The following is a 20481-nucleotide window of genomic DNA, read 5'->3' on the forward strand; positions in this document are numbered from 1 at the left end:
CAATTACATTTTTGTCATTTTTTGAAATTGAAATTCTGCCAGTGTACTTGTTCTCTGAGGCTATAATCTACATATGATTCTAAAGTAGTTATAATCAAATGCACATGAAAATTTAACATTTTTCTAATTTCCAAAATGTAGTCCTATCTAGGCTAGCATTTTTATAGTAATGAGTGACCATGAGGGAATTCTATTTTAGGAAACCCACTGGCCAGTACTATATTACAATTAATACAAATACTACACATGCTGCTAAAAGGACTTAGTATTAGTTAGGTAGCTGCCCAGTATATATATTGCATCATAGTTTCCAAACTTCTAACAGATTTCTGTAGGGTGGTAGGCAATTCGTTCATTTTTTTATTTTTCAATATGTCATGCATTATATAGCACAATTATTTTTAGCTCCCAGAGAATGATCACACTGTGCTACCTATTTTCTCATAAGCAGCGACTTCTTTTTGGAATAGCCACATGGAAAACAAAACAGTGTCTGCAATGTTCTGCTATTTTATTATTGTAATAAAATTTTCTTGATATATATTCTTACATGTACATGTAAAACAGCGCAGGATTATTCTTTCCAGTTAGAAGGTATCAAAAGAAATAGATTTTTTAAATACTTAAAATGCCTCTGAAATCTATTAATACTGTGCTTAAACTAATGTTCCTCCAATAAAGTACGTATTCATTCACTTATAATTTGAAAGAAGAATGTCATAAAGTAATGGCTCTTCAAATCACTTTCTTATGATTTTTAATCAGCTATGCCTAACTTATCAACCTGAAAATCCAAATCAGTCACTGCAACGAAATGTTAAATCTGAGGCACAGCGGTATCTTTGAGTACAGATAACAAACGACCCAGAAACCTTGATCAGCAATCACTGCTATCTCAGAGACCAAAATAATAAGAGTGTAATAATGATCTTTACTCTAATTGGACTCCTTTCAAATTTTTCTGTTCAACAAAACCCCCAAATTATTATGCAGTTCATATCATAAAAGGAACTATGACGATTAACTGAAAACCTAAATAATTTAATTCCTCCCGAGGCAGTAAAAATGGTTTATTATCTTGTACGGTAACCTGACTTTTCCCATTCAATAAAAGTGAATTGAGTACCAACCCCATGCTAGATGCTGCATACGCAACAGTGAAAAAGAGGAAGAAAAGTTAGCTCATAGCAAGTATGACAGGCATCAAGTGAGTGCTGGTGTGCTCTGTGATAAAGCGGGGGTCCAGGGCGACGGAGACCACAGCAGGAGGACTTCCCATAACCTAGAACTGTCCTGTCCAGTAAGTAAGGTAGTCACTACTCCATGTGATGAATTTAAATCAACTTAAATAAAAATAAAAATTCAGTCTTGATCTCAACTAGCCACATTTCAAACGGTGCAGAGCTACAACTTAAGGGTAGTGGATGCCGCACTGGAAGGTGCAGATACAAACACTTACTTCATCAGAGACAGTTCTATCAACAGCACCAGTTTAGAATACCAAGAATCTCTGGGGTGGCAAATGATAGATTTGATAGATCTAAACAATGACCTAAATTATTTGTTATTGAAACCAGCAAACAAATAATCTAAATTATTTGTTATTGAAACCAGCAAAGGGTTGCATATCATACAGCAAAGGGTTGCATGTCACTTTTTGAGATGCTTGTGTGTGTAAGAGATTAAGCTGTGGAATGGGTTCGGAAGCTGTTGCACTACTTGCGAATGGCCTGCTAACCCCTGGTGTGCTAGTCGCTCTAGCTGTGCTGGACCAGTCTCAAATTAAATAAGCTAGGGTAAAACAGGAGAACAGCAGCAGAGAACTAGCCAGGCCCCCCCATCCAGGGTGCTTTTGAACACATGCTTTCACACTGCTGGTGGTTGTGGAAGTACTCAGAGTTCTCAGAAAAAATATTATGTGGGAAGTAGGGCAAGATAACCCCATTTTAAAGAAGGGAAGACCCAGTAAAATGGTCATTTAAGGCCATACAAAGACTAAACAAAAAAGGCAGGAATCTGAGCCCTATGACTCTATAGCTGTACTTCCCCAAGTCTAAGGTTCTTTTAAACCACTTCTCTGCCACACTTTTTCATTCCCATACAGACTTTATATACACAAGCATAAAGCCTGTTTATAAAATTAAATTTGATTTCATCAAGATGATTTTTATATGAGGTCACAAAGAAGTAGCCCACAGACTGGACCTGGATCATAAATTTTTGTTAGCTCCTAGAATGTAACTCTGGATTAACTGTCAACACATTTCTTTTTTTTTTTGCCGGGGGGTGGTGGGGGTGGTGGTGGTGGTGGTGGTGGTGGTGGTGGGGGTGTGTGCCTTGCCGCACGGCTTGCAGGATCTTAGTTTCCCGACCAGGGATTGAACCTGGGCCCTAGGCAGTGAAAGCACGGAGTCCTAACCACTGGACCACCAGGGAATTCGCAACTGTCAACATTTTTAAAAAGGAAATACATTGATACATTTAATTCCAGGTCTCCAGGCTCCCACACTCCTGCCTGAACAATTCCCTGTATTTGAATAGCAAAAAAAAAAAAAAAGTCCCTTTAAAAGGGGTGTACTCTCAACAGTTCATCATTGACCCTGCTCGCTCCCATTGCCTCTCACAATGACGCCGAGCATCAGTAGTGCCAAGTCTTTTGCTTTGCCCAGTCCATTTCATCCACATATTGCTTACCTGGTCCTGATAGAAATTTGAGTTTGTGGCCTTTTATTTTATGGAATTTAAATTATTTTATTAAGAAATTATCACTCAAAGGGGAAACTGATTCTACACTGTTGCAGTAAGAACTTTTTTGGTGACAGTATGAAACATGTCCAAGCTACAATAAACACTTCCTTTTCCTTCCCCCGTATCATAGCACCATTCTGTTGCTGCTTTCTTATGTGACATGGGGTCAGCAACAGAGAAATTATCATGTGAATACTTAATTTTAAAGTGCCTTAAGTAAACACATTTGAAATCATCAAATTATATAAAACAAAGTACTTACCACCATCACCCTAAAAATATTACCCACTCCAACTAATGCTTGATTCTGTGATAGACACCGATTTGACATTGAATGACCATGAACATCATGGTTCTCTATACAAATAACCTTAATTTTTCCATGTATATGAAATTTAGTTTAGAAAATTTTCAATGTATATTTTCAACAGAAAATAATATGCACAAAAACATGAATGGCCAATAAACGAAAGTTTCAAATGAAATGCTGTCATCATTTAAAGTAAATATTTAGTTAAGAGAAAAATCAGGAAGCAAGCTAAGTGTCCATCGACAGATGAATGGATAAAGAAGATATGGCACAGTGCTCGCTTCGGCAGCACATATAGTAAAATTGGAACGATACAGAGAAGATTAGCATGGCCCCTGCGCAAGGATAAGATGTTAAAAATAAATAAATAAATAAAAATGTAAAAAGAAGAAGATCACTATGGAACTATTAAAACAAAACAAAAAAACCAACAAAAAAGAAGATGTGGCACATATATACAATGGAATATTACTCAGGCATAAAAAGAAACGAAATTGAGTTATTTGCAGTGAGGTGGATGGAGCTAGAGACGGTCATACAGAGTGAAGTAAGTCAGAAAGAGGAAAACAAATACCATATGCTAACACATATATATGGAATCTAAAAAAAAAAAGGTTCTGAAGAACCTAGGGGCAGGACAGGAATAAAGACACAGACATAGAGAATGTTCTTGAGGACACGGGGAGGGGGAAGGGTAAGCTGGGACGAAGTGAGAGAGAGGCATGGACATATATACACTAGCAAATGTAAAACAGATAGCTAGTGGGAAGCAGCCGCATAGCACAGGGAGATCAGCTCGGTGCTTTGTGACCACCTAGAGGGGTGAGATAGGGAGGGTGGGAGGGAGACGCAAGAGGGAGGGATATGGGGATATATGTATATGTACAGCTGATTCACTTTGTTATAAAGCAGAAACTAACAACATTGTAAAGCAATTATACTCCAATAAAGATGTTTAAAAAAAATCATATTAAATACAGCAGATAACTCGACACAATCCCAGCACATACTTGTAGCCATCTCTAATGAAAGTGGCTGCAGGTGGCATGGGCAGTTGTTCAATTTTAGGAGGGATTGCCCACGAAGGCCGAAACAGACAGGCATCAGGAATCTTCAGAGGTAGCAGGCATTGGCTCGGCAACATCTTCAGTGGAGCAAACATGGAGGATCCCACAAAAGGTTGAAAAGTTGGAACTTTGTGCACATATGAAAAGTCCTGTGACAACAAAGTGGGGCTGGTGATAATGCTGGTAAACAACTTTAGGACACACCATAATAGCAACAAAAATCACTATAATTTAATACTTCTCTTTTATCTGATCAACAGAAAAATGCTAAAGCCAAAATTTTAAATTAATCAAAAGACACTATAATTACCTCATGACCTAATTCAGAGAACTCTTAGGAACTTATGTATACGTGGCATACAGACAATACTATTTTAAAGAAGTTGTATAAAAATCTGCTTTAAAACCACCTTGTCTTTGTATAACTAATATATTGGCAATTACCTTTATTTCCTCTGGCTTGGGACTTCCTAACCCGTCTTCCACTTCCATTTTGAATTCAGTAAGCTGTGTTGAAACCATACTGACCATAGGGCTCTCCATCATGCCTAACGCTGTCACTGTCTCTGAACTGATTCCATCTTTATAATTCATCACAGGAGAAAATGCAGGGTGCTGTTCCAAAGAAGGAGGGGTGGGGAACATCCTTTGCAGGTCTGCAACTGCTAAAAAAAATAAAGATAAAAAATAAGAAAAAAAAAATTTGTAACAGGCCTGACTTCTAAAAAAAAAAAAACCTAGTTCATAGCCAGGCCCTCTAGTTGGCATCAGAAATAATGCTGATTGAATGGTCATATCAGTTACATAATAGACTATTAATAATAGAAGTATCTAAGAAGAAGGCCATCAGCAGAAAATTATCCTTTGCTGCAACTTTATTACTATCCTCTTGATGCTTTATGATTTGGCTTCACATTAATTATGTGAACAAAGTCTACATAACATACATTTTTTCTTCCAACAATTGATTCCCTGAAAAATCTAAGGAGATGAAACTTCATAGTCAGGATTAATAATCCTATCTAGAACCAAAAGACAATTTATTGAAAATCAGCTGGGAAAAAAAGTATCTTTTAAGAAATACTTAGATCAGTGATTCTCAACCTTTAAAAAAAAATCGTTGTTATATACATGAGGTTAACCGACATCACTAATAGTGTCTCATTAAGGGACTGATTCTTAAGTAGGAGTGTATGCAATGAAATGCAAGTTGCGGTTGTGAAATTTGGCCACTAGGGGGTGTCCTGTACAGCAAATATATTTACACATTTGGAGCCACAAGTTCAAATCAGTGATTTGGAACCATATCTGGTGTCCCAATTTCCAATCACATTGCTCTTTCTAGCAACTTCAATATTTAAACAGGTAAATAGTAACCACTGAACAGATCTTAATATGACTTATAGCTCTGAATCAGAAATTAATAAAGAATAGCTGTACCATGCTCTGACCTGAGCTAGAGTCTAAGGTAGAGCTGTATAGAGAAGCAGCAGTGGGCTTGGTACCCCAACCCACGTGCTCCCAGCACAGCGCTGTTGTGGTCTGGTCACTTCCTCCCTCAGGGCCACAGTTCCATCATCTAAAAGGGAAGGCTTGACTAGATGTGTGATTCTCATTAGGCTTGCTTTCTTTCCTTTGTTTACGGGGGGAGGGGACAGCCTCCATGATATGGAGCAGAAAAAAGGTGAGAACCTCTGCATTAGACGATTTTTACCACGTTTCCTAGTTAAACAATTATATAATCCTGAATAATTTACCCTCTCTTGGCCTCAGGGGCAACAAGGGGAGAACAAGGCCAACAGGCAGGGTTTCAGATCTAAACTTTCACTTCCATTAAGAGAAGCTGCACTTCTATTTATTTTCTACAATACAATTCTGTATGAGATTTCATTAGACAAAATGGTACCTGCTGCTGCTAAGGAAAAAAAGTTTTAAAAGACAGAAAAGAAGAAGAAAACCTAAAACCCCCAAGTTGATCTTCAAGTCACCTTGCTGTGACAGTATTTTATCCTTAAGAACATATAACAATTCACAGAATTGGGGATACAAGCCAAGCCAGAAACTATCATAGAACCACTGGACAGACTATATAATTGGTAAGTTCTGTGGCTGAAAAACACCTCTTCAGATGTAGCACCAACCAGATCAACACATTTTTTTTTAAAACAAGGCTAAAGACTTTAATATAAAGTTGAAATACATTCATCATCTTTAACTTTTAGTCCCTATACCTTTTCCCAAGCCAAAGAGCAGCTGCTGGTCAATTTTAATATAAAATTAATTTGTAAGTGGAGTATTTTAAACCACAAGTCTGCTTCATAAAATCTTCAAACTCATATTACATGACAAATCTTAATTAACAAAGTATTTGGAAAATATGAAACTATATAAATTCACTTTGAGTTAAAATGACAATGAACTTAAACATAGCTTTTCTTTAATTTATTAAGTATTTGGGCTGTGGTACAAAATTTTATCCTCAAATTATTTTATTAAATTTGTTTTTAAATCTTCCCTAAGAAATATAATAAAGGCATTTTCCATTCAGGGCTACTCAACTTCTTTGATGTTACCTAACACAGTTATGTATCTCAGTTTTCAAAGCCTCAGCCACCTTGATAATTTTTGTCAAAGGTAAAAGAGAACATACACAAAAAGCATGGATGAAATGAGATTCCACCTGCCAGAGATTCACATTAAAAAGTGGTCTTCACCATTCTTATTATCAGATATTCTTCAGGAAGACTCTTAACCTCTCTAGCTTCAATTTCCTCATCTACAAAATGAGAATAATATTTCCCTCATTTTTTTTTTTTGCACAATAAATGAGACAAAGTATGCACTGAAGTGAACACTTTGCCACGTACATCTAAACACTCATAAAGTGATGAGAGTCAGCAATAATTAGTCCTTCCTCCCAATTTTGGTTTGATTAGAAAAAGATGGAAATGCTGTTCAGTCACAGGGAATGAATTTCTGAAAAGAAATCACCCTAAAGAAGTTTTGAAATGAAAAGCAGGGAACTGGACTCAAAGTGGGTAAGGCAGAAAGAAAATAGAAACCCAGAGAAACATTCTGGTCCTCCAAAGTAGAAATACATGGCTTGCCTGTTCAACCTTCTTCCCATAAAATGACTAAAGTGAGTGTGGGGAACAGCTACCAGGATGGACTGGAGTTGACATGTCTTTCCCACAACGCTCCACTTACTTATACCCACCTATCCTCAAGATCCACTGCACTTCAGCAGGAGCTCACCATTAAGGACACCAACCATCTCCCGTTCTGAACATCAAGTAGTTACGCACAAGACTGAAGCCCTCCAACAAAAGCATCATCACTAATTTCTCAGTATTCTTCCCAGCCCAGAGCACCTAGCAGAGTCCCTTACAAATAGTAAGTGTTCTTGTAGAATAAAATGTCCAACTCTTTCATTTTGCCTCCTCAAAGACCCATACTTCAAAATTGACATGCTTTCAAAGACAAAAATTCATAAGCGACTGGTTAACAATAAAACCTAAGAAAAACACTTCTGTTTTAATTAATATAACACAATACTGTCTTAACACAGACTTGATACTAAACTAAACCTCACTGATACTGTGTGTCACTTTCTGTCATTATTATATACACAAATGAATAATTATGGACCTATGCTGTCCAACACAGTATCCACTAGTCACATGGCTACGGAGCATTCAAAATGGGCCCCATCGAACCTGAGATGAGCTGCATGTATAAAATATACCCCAGATTCCAAACAGTTAGTACAAAAATGGAATGTAAAACATCTCAATATTTTTATGCTGACTACATATAAAAATGACAGTGTTTTGGATACACTGAGTTAAAATATATTATTAAAATTAATTTCACATGATTCTTTTTACTTTTTTAATGTAACTGTTAGAAAATTAAAAATTACTTATGTGGCCCCCCTTTGTGGCTTACCTTGCACTTCTGTTGGATGGTGTTATTCTAGACATTACATATTATATGTCTCTCCACTTCCATGTACAGTAAGCTACTGCAGAGATGATAGTTTCTTGCCATGTTATTTTCATTGCCATGTCTTGGGAGGAAATACTATGTATATGTCCCCCCCACAACTTATACACACATACTTTGACACATTAATAAGATCCTCTTGACCTTGGTTTATCTGTATTTTCCTCATGCCAATATTTTTGCTATATTTCAAATTCATTAATTTTTATAACCTGTACTTTATCATAAAATTCTGAGTAGCTTCTTTTTGAAACAATTCCTTTTGGAATAAAAATGAGAGAAAGAGAGAGTACACGATATACTTTACTGGGTAATGACACTTACTAGCAGGATGGTTTGTGAGTGAATAATCTTGGACAAATTATCAGACATTTTAACATTTAACATCGCTACCTAACACTTAATGTCAAAAAAAGCGGGAGTAACTGGTTAAATACAAGGGAAAAATTCATTCATCTGCCCTATTCCAGATGAATCTGCTTTAATAATGTTTCTTTTAATCTGTGAGTTTCATGTTTGTAAAATTCTGCAGTACAGAGTAATAAAAAAAGAAAAATGTTTAATTAAAAAAAACTACAGCAACTGGCTGGCTATCATTATTCATTTTCATATATGTCATGCTTGAGAAAGCTTTGCATATTTTAAAAAGCTATGGATCCACTAAAGCTGTCAAAATCCAATCTCTGTATACTTGACACTTCTACATTTGAGTAAATCAGCACTACATTTATAGGTTCATAAAACTTTTTGACTCATCCCTATGACATGGTGGTTTTTCCCCTCAATTTGTTCTCATTACCAGCTGAATTAATGAGAAGATATTAAAGAATGATTTGCAATGGAATTGTGTTTCAGCTTCAGAGTATCCATATAAACTATCCTGACTTTCTTTTCTCTTGCAGAATGTTTCTTAGGGTAAAGAATAGGCAGAGAAAAGGAAGTTTCTCTTTTTGTCCACATACATAATAAAACTAGTTGATCTCTTAAGGAAACACAAAAACTTCAGTATCTGTTGGAAAAAGGACCACAGAAAACAAACATTAATTATCCTTGTGTGAATTAAATTTATGAAAACTGAAACATTTTACTACACAAGCTCTTGCAGTGGAATATCGCTCTGAAAACCACTATGCAGCATTTCTTCTACTAGGAAAGGGCTATGACAAAAACAAACCTAAAACATGTTTTTCCACATTTTAAACCACAGAAGTTAATCTGAAAACAAAAGGAAAAGGAATTCAAATTTAAATGGGTCTCTTAGCTGCCTGCCACCTTAGGAACACCAATTTATACAAGTTTTAATTCACTGCCAGTATTCTGTTAAAATGGGGGGGAAAAAAAGGAGGGGAATCTCAGACAAGGCACCACTGAGTATGAAAACATTATATGTAAGTTATAAGCAGTGAGCTGAAGCTCAGTTTCCTTTTCTTACTTGGTGGGTAAGGAACAGCAGCTCTTCCATCCTTCCCAAGAGGTCGGTCTTCTGTCCCAACTGTAGGCATTTTTGATGACCGTAGTGCAGGTGACACAGCCTAAGAACAGATTATTATTATTAAAGCGGAGCAACACACTTGTATGTAAGTAGGTGATAGTCCACTACTCCTTAGAGTGTATGCCTGCTGATATTTTAAAATACAGGAAAGATGCTTCCTTACATAGCATTCATCAGGTGAACTTCTAGAAATACCAGCAGACAGTGACACAGAAGAGATGGTTACAAGCTTATCAAGTATGAGAAACAGACTGACTGAGTCTTCTTGTCATGGATCTGGTGAGGGCAGACTGTGCCATCAAAGCAGAGCTTGCAGACCTTCAGCAAATCTCCCCTCCCGGGTCATTAGAGACGCAGTTTCAGGGACACAATAATCACATTAGGGTGGTGCCTCCGAGTAGCGACTGGTTATCAGTCTGGTTTTCCTTCTGTTTGGAAGCAGGCAGCGAAAAGAGAGGACCTCAAGCCCTCCCAAACTATTATTCTTTTATTTTTCACCACAAAAAAATACATATCTCCTATTCCTATTTCTACAGTTACTGTTCATCTTCATGAAAAATAACCTTATCTCACAAAATTACTGAAATACACAGAGAAGGTTTTTCTCTGATTTGTTATTCAAAACAAATTAAGTCCCTTAGTAGGCAAGATTATCTTTAAGAACTCAAATTAATTGATGGCAAGATAAAATAAAGCAAAAAGATTCTCACAAATACAAGGCCTTTTATTTATGTACACTTATTCAATATCATAGAGTTGAAACATAAAACTAACTTTAAAACCTATGAGATGAAAACTTGGACAACAGTCTCCCAATTCCAGTTACTAATAAGATGAATTAGTAAAATGATTCTAAGGTAAACTGTTCCCTTGATTAAATGTCAGGCTAGAACTCAAAGTAGAAACAATCATTTCAGAGAAATGAAAATTAGATAAACAATGTCCAATCTCCTTTGCATATTAACATTACTGACAATATATTCAAACAGCAGAGTAAACATTTATTCATTTAGTCCAATAGTAATTCATAACTTACACAGAGAGGAAGGACAATGGCTCAGAGCACAGCCATCACTAGGGGTGGTGGCTGTGAACAGAAACCAGGCTACTCTACGGTTTGTTTATTTTCTTTTCTTACATCTCCCTTTCTACTTCTTTTTGATTCCTTTACTTTTCATACTTTCTTCCCACCGTCACCACACCAAAGCATCTGAACTAACCCTCGTTAAAACCAATCCTAGATAATGCATGGATTAATGGAGACAGTCAAGTTCAAAAAGGATCTCCAATGCCTGGGTCACAGAATAAGGAAACGTGTCATTTCTTCTACCAAAGTTTTTCACATTGCCATGTCCTTTCCCTTCATGCAGCCACTGCCCGATTTTCGGTCCTCATGTTTCAATCCAACAAGTTACCAAATAGTACTCCTGCTTTCTGTGTATCGGACTGATGGAAAACGACACTCACTTCTACCAGGTCAGTTCCACACTCAGCAGCCTCCAGAAGAGCACATTACCAGAAGAGTTTGAAGTCTAAAGCCTTAAGAGTGGCCAAAAACCTTCCCAGCCCCACCAATCTTTATCCTCCATTCAGAAAACAGATCCATGTGCACACTGTCCCCCAAAGCCCAGCTAGTTCATTCCTGTAGCTTAACCAAGGCTCCTTCCAGGCTCAAAGTAACATTCCTCCCCTGCCTCCCCCTAATCTAGTCTTTCCACATTTCAAGTCAATTTCGTTCTTTGAGGTCATTATTATCTCCTCATCTTCTAAGTACTTAGAATAGAAATGGTGTACAATATCTGTTAATCAGATACATTTTATTTTAAAGTGAGAAGGGGCTGTAGAAATCTGATTCCTACTTAACTTAACCTTCAAGCCTTTACTTAGACACTGCTTGCCTGTCATGTTGTACTTGAACATGCAGCATCTTTAGATTCAGGTCAATTACTGCCCTCTCAGGACTCAGTATATTTTTAACTTTATTTATATGCTATTTCTCCTGAAGTCTGTATCTCAAGTATAAGAGTGGTAATTTAATTGTATCTGTAAACCTAGAGTACCTGCCACAAAGGAACTGATCATTAAATGATTAACGAATACATGTAAACTGGACAGATGGGAAAGTAAATATATAAATAAAAGAAAAATAAACTAATAAATTGACTTCCTTGAAGAGGGGCCGATCTTACTCATCTCTAGGTCCCCCAGAGATAACAGGCACTTTTATTTGCACAAAGGTACAGGGTTGGTTAGGAGGACGAGGACACAAATTTCCTGACTTAGCTCAGTTACTCTCCAGAGAATTATAAATTCTTATCTGTCACTTTAATCATATGACGCCTTGTATTATTTAATGTCTATGTGTATAAATTCTATTTCCCAACTTACGATGCTATAATCCTAAAAAGTATAGATCATACTTGTAATCTCTCTCAAAATGTTGACTAACCTATGACTTATTAGATGAATAAAAAGTTATATGGGCATTATTTTTAAAATCTGAGCTAAAGGGACTACATAATACATTCCTGTTAGTCTCATGATATTGAGAAGGATTTTTTTTTAAATGTGTAGGATTTTAATATTTACAACAGGAATAACACTAATGGAAAAAAAGCCATCAACAAACAAAACCCAAGGGGTATTACAGACTACACTAATAACTTTTAGAATCCTTTCAAGGTATACAAACATTTTTGAAGAACATTCAGAACCTGAAATAAGAGCCCCCAATCCAGTAGACCAAACTATAAAGAAATATTGAAACGCTGATATAAGTCCATGCACTTAAGTGAATTTTTGTTTGTGTAGCCACAGCAGACTCACCCCAAGTTCGTCGTCATCAGAATTATCAAAGATGTTGTCTAAGTCGTGAAGGGAAGGTGCCAAATCTGTCACTTGTGTAAGGCTACTGGAGCCAGCCCTGCCAGCAGCACTATCCTGCCGAACATCTGTGGGAAAGGAGGAGAAAGGCACAGAATGAGCAACTTCATCGAGGGAGAAGGAGTGCGGAGAGGACAATGCGCAAGCCCTGCCTGTGAACTGTTTCCCTATGTTTGCGGTTAAATTTAGAGACAATTATTGCCAAATACGTTTATCAGTTTTGAAAGGAACTGAAAAACAAACTGAAAGATATATTAAAGATGAGATCAAATTATTGCTATTACAATAAGGATATAATTTTAAATAGAGAAGCATCTCCCTCGCATTTTATTTTAGCAACAATCCAAGTGAGGCAAATAATCATTGTACACACCTGTTTTAGTAGAACTGAAAAGGGACATGGCATTTTTCCCTTCAGGCACCGGCGTGGAATGACCTGGTGTAGTGACATCCTTGGTACCAAATCCATCCTCTGACTGTATAATAAATTCAGCCAAACAAAACACATGAACACCAACCCAAAGTGTGGAATATGAGGGAGAACACAAAGAATTAGAGGGTAGAATGGAACTTGTTATGAGCACAAGTATGATAAACCATGGTCTATGCAACCAAAGGAAATAAAAGATATGTCCTTTTCCCTGAATTTAAACCGAACCAAAAACTCCCACGCTTTCCCCTCAATCTGAGTCAGTCAGGGTTTTATGCCTCAATGGTACCGGTGGCATTTGATTACAGACCTGCCATGGTGTTAAAAGCTGCCTTTAATATAATATTTTGGATGCTGAATTATGGTTCAAGCTTTTTGGATCTGGACAGATCTCTGTAAAGGACTCTAAGAAGTATTCTCCTGAACTATACTGGTCTCTTTTGTCTTACTTCCTCTATTCTTAAGAATACCTCTTTAAATGGCCCAGTATTTTAGAATGTTTTAAAACTTAAGGCTAAAGACAGCAGACACCCACAGTACTCATTTTTATGACAATGGAACCAGTAAAATTATACTGACACAGTCTTGGAGCGGTGTTGGTATTAATTCAGAGAGACATAGAGGTAAAGCGCTTAGCACAGTAAACACAGTGAGCGCTCAATAAACAGTATTGTTACCAAGATTTTTTCTTACATTTTGGGTATTTTGGAATAATAATTAAAAAGAAATAAGCAGGGAGCATAGGCCAACAAGAATTAGCATATGAGAGGAAACATGCACTGTACAAGCTATAGCCCGGAAAATATGAGGCTTCATTTATGTTCGGCTGACTTTTGAACAAAGGTGAGCCATGACATAAAAAGGAACAATACGCTGTTCGATACGATAGTACCAAGAGCATGAATATGGGGACAGAGCAATCAGGCAAGACTATCTCAAACATTCTGCCTCCAAAGTCTTCCCACATGTGTTGTACTGACATAGACTGAAACCCACACCAGGCTGGACTCTCTCTCTGTTAAATGGTACCTTATTCTTTTTCAGGGAATCTTTCTCTGTCCCTTGTTTGCATTTTTTGTTCGCTGTGAAGATGTATTTTATGTCGCCGTCCTCAAAGGTGTACGGGTCATTGACTTCTCCCAAACTGTCCCCAGGTTGTTGTGATAGAGGCAGTGGGTCAAGGAAGTGGAGTGGCTGCATCTGGGGCTGCTTGTCTTGCCAGATTTTAAACCGTTTGTTAGGTTGTGCTAAGAGTCTGAAAGAGAAAACAAATGACAATTTAAGCAAGAAACATAAAAAGATTAGATTTTTTTTTTAAGCAACATTCAATGATTTAAAGCATTTGTAAAGCTTAAACTAAACTTAAAAAAAAACACCTAAAAATTCACCTACAAGTGTATTTTAGAGATTGTATTCACAATTAAATAAATCTCAGTAGCTTTTATCAAGAACATATACTTTTGTCTCTGACTCCATGGATTCCACTTAAGAGCATAGGTGGGCTCTGACAACAGACTGTCCAGGTTCAAATTCCACCTGTGTCATTTACTAACTGCATGACCCTAGTTTCTTTCTCAGCTATGAAATTAAGGTAGCAATACAGTTGTGGTGAAAATTAAATGAGATAATCTGTGTAAACTGTTTAGAATAATGGGTAGCTCAAAAGCACTCTGAAGTATTATTACTAGACGCGTGATACATACCTGAATGCATGCAAAGCCTTCCTTAAAAGTGTCAACATACAAAGAGGGCACTGACCGCAGTATGGAAGGTCCCATAAAGCTATATTCTTTGATTAACAAACAGCAGGCCAAAAATAAAGCGATACTAGTATAGCTAATCCTATGATGAAACCTTTTTACGCCAGCATTTAAATAATGACATGTGTGTTAAACCTCACAATGGATAAAGCATTTGACTTTTAAACATTTTCCAAATGCAGAGTCTAGAATGGTGAAGAAAGGCCTCTTCAATTTTGGATCGGAACGCCCCAATTCTTGGGAACCTACGGCCTTGGCCTTCTGATGGGTGATCAGGTGGATGGGGTGGAGAGTCACCTTACCTTTGCAATGCAGTGCTCTCTGAGTTTACCTCCATTTTGGCATCACATCTCTCACCCTGGAGCTCTGGAGGCCGGAACTCAGCATCATCAACGGATGGGAGATGATAACTATGCCACCACTTATCTGATGACTCTGGGTTCGAGGGCCTAATCCCACAATATAAGGCGGTCTCACTGACCTCTGCCATCAGAGGCAGTCTTTGGCCTACGAGGACAGTTCTGTCATCCAGAGTAGACAACTGCTGGAGTTCTAGCCCATTTCCATAGAGAGCTGGATTCACAGGAACAGATGGTGGGTCCAAATTCTCCGTTTCCTGACCTCGTGGCTGAGGGCTGAGTGTTGGCGGCAGAGGGGAAATAGGGGAATGAGGTGAATCCATAGGATTCAGATTCATTTGCTTGCTTGTATTTCTGGAAGGCACGGCCATTTGCTTATCATACTTCCTACTGCTAGCCACCTCCAAGGAGGAGTCTATCCCTGCCAAGCCTAGCTTCTGTCCTGGTGGATCTTGCTCCATGCATAACTCTTCGGCCACAGAGGGCCGATGGTGAAATGGTATCAAGGGTCTCTTTTGCAACTTGTCTCCCTTTTCCTGTCTTTCTGTTGTTTTGTGCTTAGAAGAAGCAGGAGGTGGTAAAGATGAAGATGATGATGGTCCTGCACTGAACCCTGGTTGTGATATTGTGGGAGGTCGACTGGGTCCTACTGCACAACGTTTTAAAAGTTTATGCCTGAAATGAGAATTAAAATGAAGTCCGTAAATACACAGATGAAAATAACTGCATCATTCTAATTACAAAAGAGATGCCTCTAACAAGGTTATGTCTTTTTAAGCACACATTATATGCAATAATACATCTAAATGGACTCTGGGTGTTAAATATATTGATGACTAAAAACTGCAACACACCCTGACAGAAAATGATGAACCAATTACATACACGTTAAGTAGATAAGAGATGAACTTAAGAAACATTAATTAATATGCTGCTAACCTCTACAAAAATACTAATTTGAAAATCCCCAAATCTTTCAAATTTGGTGAGGGCCTCAGACAATCTATTCATATTGCATTTTAAAACCAACAGTAATGAGATCATCTGTCAAAAAAAGAACCAAAAAAAAAGCTTCTAATTTCTATTTTACAACACTCTACTAACTCCAATATAGAATGGCTTATCAAAAAAAAAAAAAAAAGATGGTTTATAAAAGCTTATAGTGTTGTAAATCAGGAATAAGATAACTATGCAACTCTCCCCCAAAGTGTGAAACTAAGGGTCAGTTTTAAGAATATTTAATAGGGGGACTTCCTTGGTGGCGCAGTGGTTGAGAATCCGCCTGCCAGTGCAGGAGACATGGGTTCGATCTCTGGTCCGGGAAGATCCCACATGCCGAGGAGCAACTAAGCCCGTGCGCCACAACTACTGAAGCCCGCGCGCCCTAGAGCCTGTGCTCCGCAACAAGAGAAGCCACCGCAATGGGAAGCCCGCGCACCACAACGAAGAGTAGCCCCCATTCGCTGCAACTAGAGAAAGCTCGCGTGCAGCAACAAAGACCCAAAGCAGGCAAAAAATAAATAAATAAATAAGAATATTTAATAGGATAAATATACTAGGAACCTTATATGCTACTATTATCCAAGAAAGAAGGGCTAAAAGACAACTTTGGATCTTACAGAAACATGTTAAAATGAGACAGAAGAAGGTTGTTGAGTGAATATTAAAACAACACACATATACAAATGCATCTGTACTACCTAAGCAGGAATAGCAGGTCTGCTCACATCCTAACACACTTCTTGGCAAGCATGGGTGTGAGAAATTGCTCAGTAAGGGCCCACTAGATGATCCTAAGGTTTAATCTGTGCAAAAAAGTTATATAGCAGGTCAGCCAGTTCCTCCCAATATATAAATCACTCCCAGGAAAAATGTAAGCTCTCCTGCTGGTGTATCAGTAACTCTCTGAGGCCACTAGGGTGGCATTAAATTACTGTTGCATTGCACTAAACAATGCCCTAGTGGGAAGTAAAATGGATTTGTGTGGCATAATGGGTTGGTTTAGTGGGACAGCAGGAATGGCCACCCTGCCCCATAAGGCCGTTAAATAGTGTGAGGAGGGGACCATTCCATAATGGGTTCGGTAATCCTGCAGTAGATAATCTGAAAACACTCTTGCCAAAGTCTTTGCTATACTTTAAAAAAAAAAAAAAAAATCCTGACTTTGAAGAAGGTTGTCTATGCATAAGGCTATTGTCAATAAGGCAAAAATTGGACTTTAAATCTCCAGGGCAAAGTACCACAGTAAGAGACGAATGTCTCATCTGAAAATATCTCAATTATCTCAATATCTTCTAAGGGTGCTTACTTTAAGACCTAGGCTCTAAAAGTCTTTCACATAAAACTTTTTGATTTGGATTTTCTCAGAGAGCATTTAACCACCCCAGTCCTTTGATAGATATTTTATAGTAGCCTCTTCAAAGTAAGGACTTTTTGCAAAGTGGATAATCTTATAAAGTCATTTTTTTCAATTGCATTTAACAACTCAACTACATTGTGGAATGGTTAGAATAAGGGATACACCAGTAAGTAACAGACCATCACTGCAAATCTGTGAACAGGTAAGGGACCTCATTGAAGCAGGCAGCAGGAAGATTGGGCTCAGAAGGCTAACTATATGAGTGGTTTGGCCTTAATGGGAAGGAAATCAGAGGCAGGGCCAAATAGTGTAGAAACACATGGTGACTAAAAGAATAAGGAAAGTAGAATGACTATAACAGACATTTCAAAGGAAATCATCGTGAAATGCAATGATAAAATTGATCTAGAAAATTAAGAAAAATAAATAAATGATAAAGTTTCTAGGCTGAGAAGGGGAAAACTGTGACAAAAATGACTGCAATCGGGTACCTGGTTTGTGAGGAAACAGGTATTTCGATATTAAGGGTTTATCTTAAAAGCACTCCCCAAAATACAAGACTAGAGTACATGTAAGAAGTCAGGTCTAACGATAAACATGTAGAAGTCAATGGAATAGAATGCATATCTACAAATAAGACCTGAAGGGTATAAGAATTTGGTGAGGAAATAGAGCAATAACTCTGGAGGACAAAAGAAAAAGTGTTATTTGTTTATTTACACTTCAGGTAAAAATAATGCAAGGTAGTAAATAAAAATGTGATAGAAATCAGTAAAAAAGTTATTTTTAAAAAGTGAAAAAAATCTAGATTAAGGAAAAGAGCAGGAAAAATAAGATGAAGGCACAAGTGAAGTTAAATACACTAAAATTTTTATCCTATGTACTTTCTAAAGGTGGACCATAACTTGGCTGTAAGCTGTTTAGAAGTCACTGTTAACAGGAAAATACTTTTTGTCACACAATTTACAATGGCCTAGAGATGAAAGTAAACCAGGTATTCAGCTGGTATACCACACCTATCCTGAGACTAGAGAGATTCTCACGTGCTCAGAAAGAGGACCCTTAATGAGCAAATAATATCATTGAAAACATCCTCCTTGAAAAATCAATCAAAGAGTTTCATTAGGTACTTACAGCATCTCAACAAAAAGCTGACTACCAAGGCAGAGCTTGATAAAAGAGAATCAATTTATAAGGAAGGGGGAACAGGAAGAAGCTGTCAAAACTGCTGCCTAAGTGTACAAACACACATGTGCACACGTGTGTGTGTGTGTTTGCAGAGATTCTCGGGCATCATGACCGCCTCCCTAACCCAAAGCCTATTCATATGTGCCACATTAAGAACCCCGTGATCTAAACTAGAGAAATGAATGGCCATCTTCCAAGTACACTTATCTCAACTGACCTAAGTACTGAGCAGTATCAAATGGAAGCAAAGATACTCTGTTGCTCACTAAGTGAATAATCATCACCACATGCTCCTACAGTCAGCTGAGCTGGCGGGGGAGGGGGGTAAGGCTGATATACACTTAAGAAATTTAAGAACCCCCATGAAAATCTGTGACAATAAGATTCTCTATTACCACAAGGAGTGATAAGTCAAGGGAATATAAATGAGGAGTGCAAAAATTTTCTACAGAAAATAATTCGGGTTTCTATTCAAATATCTAAATGAATGAGCAACAATTTTAGCTTTCAGCAGGTGTTATTACCACATACCTACTTCAGTCACCAAAAAACACGAGCACCAACAACAAAAATTTTCTATGAAAGGTCTATTTAATCCAAATTCTATTAATTCAAGCCAACCTGCTTGATATTTATCTCAACTTTATAATTAAGAGTAATTAAATAAACTCAGTTAAATGGCAAGAGATTGTCTTGTCAAACTGATGCTTTCAGTTCTGAAGAAGTTATCCTGAAGAAATCTGGGGGAGCAATTTGGTAACAGGGCCAGTTGTCTAAAAAGGCTCATTCTGAGTCCCGACAATAAAACTGTAGCATCTGCATAGAAGAAAAACACCAAGCTTTTTTCCATCACTGGAAGCAGAAGATTTAAAACAAAACAAAGCAGGGACTTCCCTGGTGGTCCAATGGTTAGGATTCCGCGCTCCCAATGCAGGGGGCCCGGGTTTGATCCCTGGCCAGGGAACTAATCCCACATGCCGCAACTAAGAGTTCACATGCCTCAACTAAAGACCCCACAAGGCACAACGAAGATCCCGCATGCTGCAACTAAGACCTGGCGTAGCCAAATAAATAAATAAATATTTTAAAAATAATAAAAAATTTAAAATAAATAAATACATAAATAATAAAACAAAATAAAGCAAAATGAAGTAGAAGAAGTGATCTGAGAGGCCAGGAGACAACCAACAAAATGTTCTATCATACTGTTCTGCCTTGGCCCCTACCTACCTAGAGCAAGAACAGCTGACTCTTTGGGTTGGATCCACAAAATCCCAAGTAGCAGGATTGTTAGCAGGCTCTTCTTCAAGAGTTGGAGTTGACATCTGGCTCCTCCTAAAAAAGGTTAAATAATGTGGCTTGTGTAAACATTAGATAATATCCATACCTCTGCGGGGAAAATGTTAGAAAGACATGAATACATTTTACACAGTAATGGTATCTTGCTGATAGACGATTGAGAGCAACTCAAGGTGGGAGGTTGCGGGGGTGGGAAAGGCAACTACTACCGCCATGCCCTAGAAGAGTCAGGATTCCAAATATTTTTATTTAAGTTTAATATACATTTTAACATGGGTGGTACACATAGCAATTAAAACACTACCCGGCACTATTATCTGTTGTTTTTTAAAAAGTCACCTAAATTCTGCAGAAATAACCTAATTTTAAAAAATTATCTTTTCACAGCATCTATGAATTATATACCCCCAGACAGACTGTTTAAATAACTCTTAAAACACCTATATTTACTAGCATTTAAGGGCAGCACTCCACACGAGTGATGTGAACTAAAACACAAGAATCAAAAATATCTCCTGCATGTCACTAATAATTGGTAGCAAAAAGTAGATGTCTACTACTGCATAAATAAGAACACTGGG

At 37.6% G+C, this 20481-nt stretch overlaps 1 protein-coding gene and 1 non-coding gene across 3 annotated transcripts in view; one reads left to right on the forward strand and one right to left on the reverse strand.

The window, feature by feature from the left end:
* Nucleotides 1-20481, reverse strand: part of MED13L (mediator complex subunit 13L) — a 287061-nt gene that overhangs the window by 30492 nt on the left and 236088 nt on the right. Inside the window, exons 9-16 of one of the 2 annotated variants that reach the window (XM_061170487.1) lie at nt 19832-19936; nt 14998-15729; nt 13965-14190; nt 12879-12981; nt 12449-12573; nt 9563-9662; nt 4570-4787; nt 4069-4274 (exon numbers count right to left, since the gene is read on the reverse strand). In XM_061170487.1, the coding sequence (XP_061026470.1) occupies nt 4069-4274; nt 4570-4787; nt 9563-9662; nt 12449-12573; nt 12879-12981; nt 13965-14190; nt 14998-15729; nt 19832-19936 (1815 nt within the window). Of the gene's footprint in view, nt 1-4068; nt 4275-4569; nt 4791-9562; nt 9663-12448; nt 12574-12878; nt 12982-13964; nt 14191-14997; nt 15730-19831; nt 19937-20481 lie in introns of both variants that reach the window. The other variant, XM_061170486.1, reaches the window with a different exon arrangement.
* Nucleotides 3332-3439, forward strand: LOC133076047 (U6 spliceosomal RNA). Its single transcript, XR_009697466.1, has one exon. It is a non-coding gene; the product is annotated as a U6 spliceosomal RNA (small nuclear RNA).

The sequence above is a fragment of the Eubalaena glacialis genome, chromosome 15, assembly GCF_028564815.1.
Source record: "Eubalaena glacialis isolate mEubGla1 chromosome 15, mEubGla1.1.hap2.+ XY, whole genome shotgun sequence".
Classification (NCBI taxonomy): domain Eukaryota; kingdom Metazoa; phylum Chordata; class Mammalia; order Artiodactyla; family Balaenidae; genus Eubalaena; species Eubalaena glacialis.